Source organism: Camelina sativa, chromosome 19, assembly GCF_000633955.1.
Source record: "Camelina sativa cultivar DH55 chromosome 19, Cs, whole genome shotgun sequence".
NCBI classification, from domain to species: Eukaryota; Viridiplantae; Streptophyta; class Magnoliopsida; order Brassicales; family Brassicaceae; genus Camelina; species Camelina sativa.
In genome coordinates, this window is record NC_025703.1 from 15,925,399 (window position 1) to 15,928,702 (window position 3,304).

At 40.1% G+C, this 3,304-nt stretch overlaps 1 protein-coding gene across 1 annotated transcript in view; it reads left to right on the plus strand.

Annotated features, from left to right (window-relative positions):
* The window catches only part of LOC104766476 (ribonuclease E/G-like protein, chloroplastic), a 7,186-nt gene that overhangs the window by 1,343 nt on the left and 2,539 nt on the right, over positions 1-3,304 (plus strand). Inside the window, exons 2-9 of the mRNA XM_010490370.2 lie at positions 102-205; positions 320-501; positions 670-922; positions 1,011-2,068; positions 2,152-2,469; positions 2,555-2,596; positions 2,845-2,969; positions 3,062-3,209. Of these exons, the coding sequence (XP_010488672.1) occupies positions 102-205; positions 320-501; positions 670-922; positions 1,011-2,068; positions 2,152-2,469; positions 2,555-2,596; positions 2,845-2,969; positions 3,062-3,209 (2,230 nt within the window). The remainder of the gene's footprint in view (positions 1-101; positions 206-319; positions 502-669; positions 923-1,010; positions 2,069-2,151; positions 2,470-2,554; positions 2,597-2,844; positions 2,970-3,061; positions 3,210-3,304) is intronic.

The window sequence follows — 3,304 nt, forward strand, 5'->3', positions numbered from 1 at the left end:
AAGAACTGGTACATGAATGAACCTAAAAGAGAAACTTCATAGAAAATTTGTGAATAGGATATGCCATTTTGTAATGACTTGGATTCTCTGTCGTTGAACAGATATATGTTCTCTAATGTTGAGCCTGGGAAGACCTTTAGGCTCACTTTGTGCTTTGGGGTCTCTCGTTTACGTGAAAGGTCTGCTATTATAAGCGCACAACAAGGTAGCTGGGAGAAGAAAAACATTTCTCATTGTTTTACTTTCCTGTAGTATTTTCAGTTGTGTTGTGCCTCAGATTTTGATGTTTGTAGATATTTTGGGTTTTCTGTATTCTCAGAACAGCCAGCTAGTCTGCGCAAAGGATTATGCGAGGTTGTTTGGATTGTGGAAGCTGATCTGGCACCCAATGAACATCTCTACGTTACTGGAGATCCTTCTGCTTTAGGTAGCTGGGAACCAGACTGTGCAATCTCGATGTCGCCTACTGAAAATCATAATGAATGGGAAGCTAAAGTCAAGGTAATCTATTCACTTGTTTCACTTAAGCCTTAGCAAACATAAGTAGAGATGTATCATTTTGCATAAATTTTTGAATGTTCACTCGTAGCGAACTTAAAAGGAACCAAACTCTTTTCTTTTAAGCGAGTTCGTATGTCTTGTTTTCTTATAACTTAATATGCTTGGCAGATTGCTTCTGGTGTAAATTTCAGGTATAATTATTTGTTAAAAGCTGGATACGGGTCTTCATCTGATGTCATCTGGAGACCAGGGCCACAATTTTCGTTATCTGTTCCTTCTTCTGTCAGTCGAGAGAGAAAAATAGTTATAAGGGATTCATGGATGAGTGCTTCCTCAAAATCACAAGAATCCTACGTATGGGGGTCTTGGATTGATGATGCTTACCTATTTCCAAATACTGTTACTTCAGCTCAAAGCGAAGGTAACATTGCCGTGGTTCCTCCTCTTTCCGTCTCTTTTCATCTTTTGCAAAATGTTTTAAAACTCAAATGCTTCCAGTGGTTTGGCAGATGAATGCAATTCCGCCGATAGTGCTATAGAAGTCCCGAGACCACCTCTGAATGATAAGCAAGTAGGAGATGAATCTTTATTCTGTGATGAGCTTGCAGCGTTTTCGTCAGAGAACTTGAACTTTAGTGCGATATTTTCTGACAATTATCAGCCTATTGAGGAACCGTGGTTCCTTCAAGAATCTGTTACCTTGCCACATGCAAGGAACATGCAGACTGATAGCGAACAAGATGTTGAAAGCTGTGATGAAATTGAAAACGACTTAGATACTGATGAACAACATCACCAGCTGACTGAGACTCTCTTACCCGATGATGGATTGTTTCAACCAGAATCCATTTCTACTACAATACTGATCAATTCTTCTATATGTACTGTGCAAAGGATTGCTGTCTTGGAAGGTGAAAAGCTGGTTGAGTTATTGTTGGAACCAGTTAAGACCAATGTGCAGTGTGATAGTGTTTACCTGGGCGTAATCACTAAGTTTGTGCCCCATATGGGTGGTGCATTTGTGAATATCGGAAGTGCTAGACATTCTTTCATGGACATTAAGTCAAACAGGGAACCATTCATATTCCCTCCATTCTGTGATGGATCAAAGAAGCAAGCAGCTGATAGTTCTCCGATCCTCTCTATCAATGACATTCCAGCTCCCCATGAAATCGACCATAATTCCTATGACTTTGAAGCCAGTAGTTTATTAGACATTGATTCAAATGACCCTGGGGAATCTTTTCATGATGACGATGAGCATGAAAATGATGAAGATCATGTCTCAGATGCTCTAGCTGGACTAGTTAATGGAACTGTAGGGAACCATGGTGCTGTGGAAGTTGGATCTGAGAATGGCTTTATTCCTCTGGAAAGAGAACACCCTGCAGATTCCCTCGTTCCTAATGGATCAGTTGCAAAAGCTTCTAAGGGGATGTCATCTAAGGATGATAAGTGGATTCAAGTTCGGAAAGGCACCAAGATAATTGTGCAAGTTGTTAAAGAGGGCCTCGGTACGAAAGGTCCAACTCTTACTGCTTACCCGAAACTGAGAAGTAGATTCTGGGTATGACATGTGTTTTTTCCTGTGACACTTTTCCCTTTCGTTTCTTATGATTCTTTTGTCTGAAATAAAGTTTTTCCGTATAGGTATTACTGACTCGCTGCAAACGAATTGGAGTCTCGAAAAAAATTTCGGGAGTTGAGAGAACCCGGCTAAAAGTTATAGCAAAAACATTGCAGCCTCAGGGTTTTGGCCTGACTGTAAGAACTGTAGCTGCTGGCCATTCTTTAGAAGAACTGCAGAAAGACTTAGAAGGTCTGCTTTTAACCTGGAAGAACATAACAGATGAAGCAAAATCTGCAGCTCTTGCTGCAGATGAAGGTGTGGAAGGAGCCATTCCAGCGCTGCTACATAGAGCAATGGGTCAAACACTCTCAGTTGTGCAGGACTATTTCAATGACAAGGTAGTTAGGCCATTTTTCATATTTTTCTCCTCGATTTGCCCCCTTAAGGTTCTATGGGTTGACAGTAACATCTTGTTTTTTCCAGGTTGAGAAGATGGTGGTTGACTCTCCCAGGACATACCATGAGGTACGCCCTCTTTTTGCTTGTCCGAACAATGATCTTATTAGTACCTTCATACATATATTGATTTACATCATATCTTGAATGTTATTTTCAAATGCTTAACTAAAATCTCCAGTTAGATGTGTTACGTCTTCTCTATTTGTACCAATTCTTGCACTTGCAGATAATTAAACTGTACCATAGTCTAGAACGGATCCTCAATAGAGTAATACTGTATCCAAATTATTTCACTAACTGGTATTAGTTTACAGGTCACACACTACCTGCAGGATATGGCACCTGATCTTTGTAATCGAGTGGAACTGCATGATAAGAGTATCCCTCTTTTTGATTTATATGACATTGAGGAGGAAATCGAAGGCATTCTCAGTAAAAGGTAAGAAGTGGCTAACACCGCTCTTCGGGAATTATGACCCACCTTTTCCTTCCCAGATATCTTCATGTAAATGTATATTTTGCCTCCTGCAGAGTTCCACTTTCCAATGGAGGTTCTTTAGTGATTGAACAAACTGAGGCGTTGGTCTCTATTGATGTGAACGGAGGACATGGAATGTTTGGTCAGGGTAATTCACAGGAGAAAGCTATTTTAGAAGTTAATCTTACTGCTGCCAGACAAGTATGTGATACATTTTGGCTGCTAGATTACATATTCATTCGCCAACCTTTTGCGGCACAAATTCTTCCTCTGAATATTGCCTTAGTAATTATTCT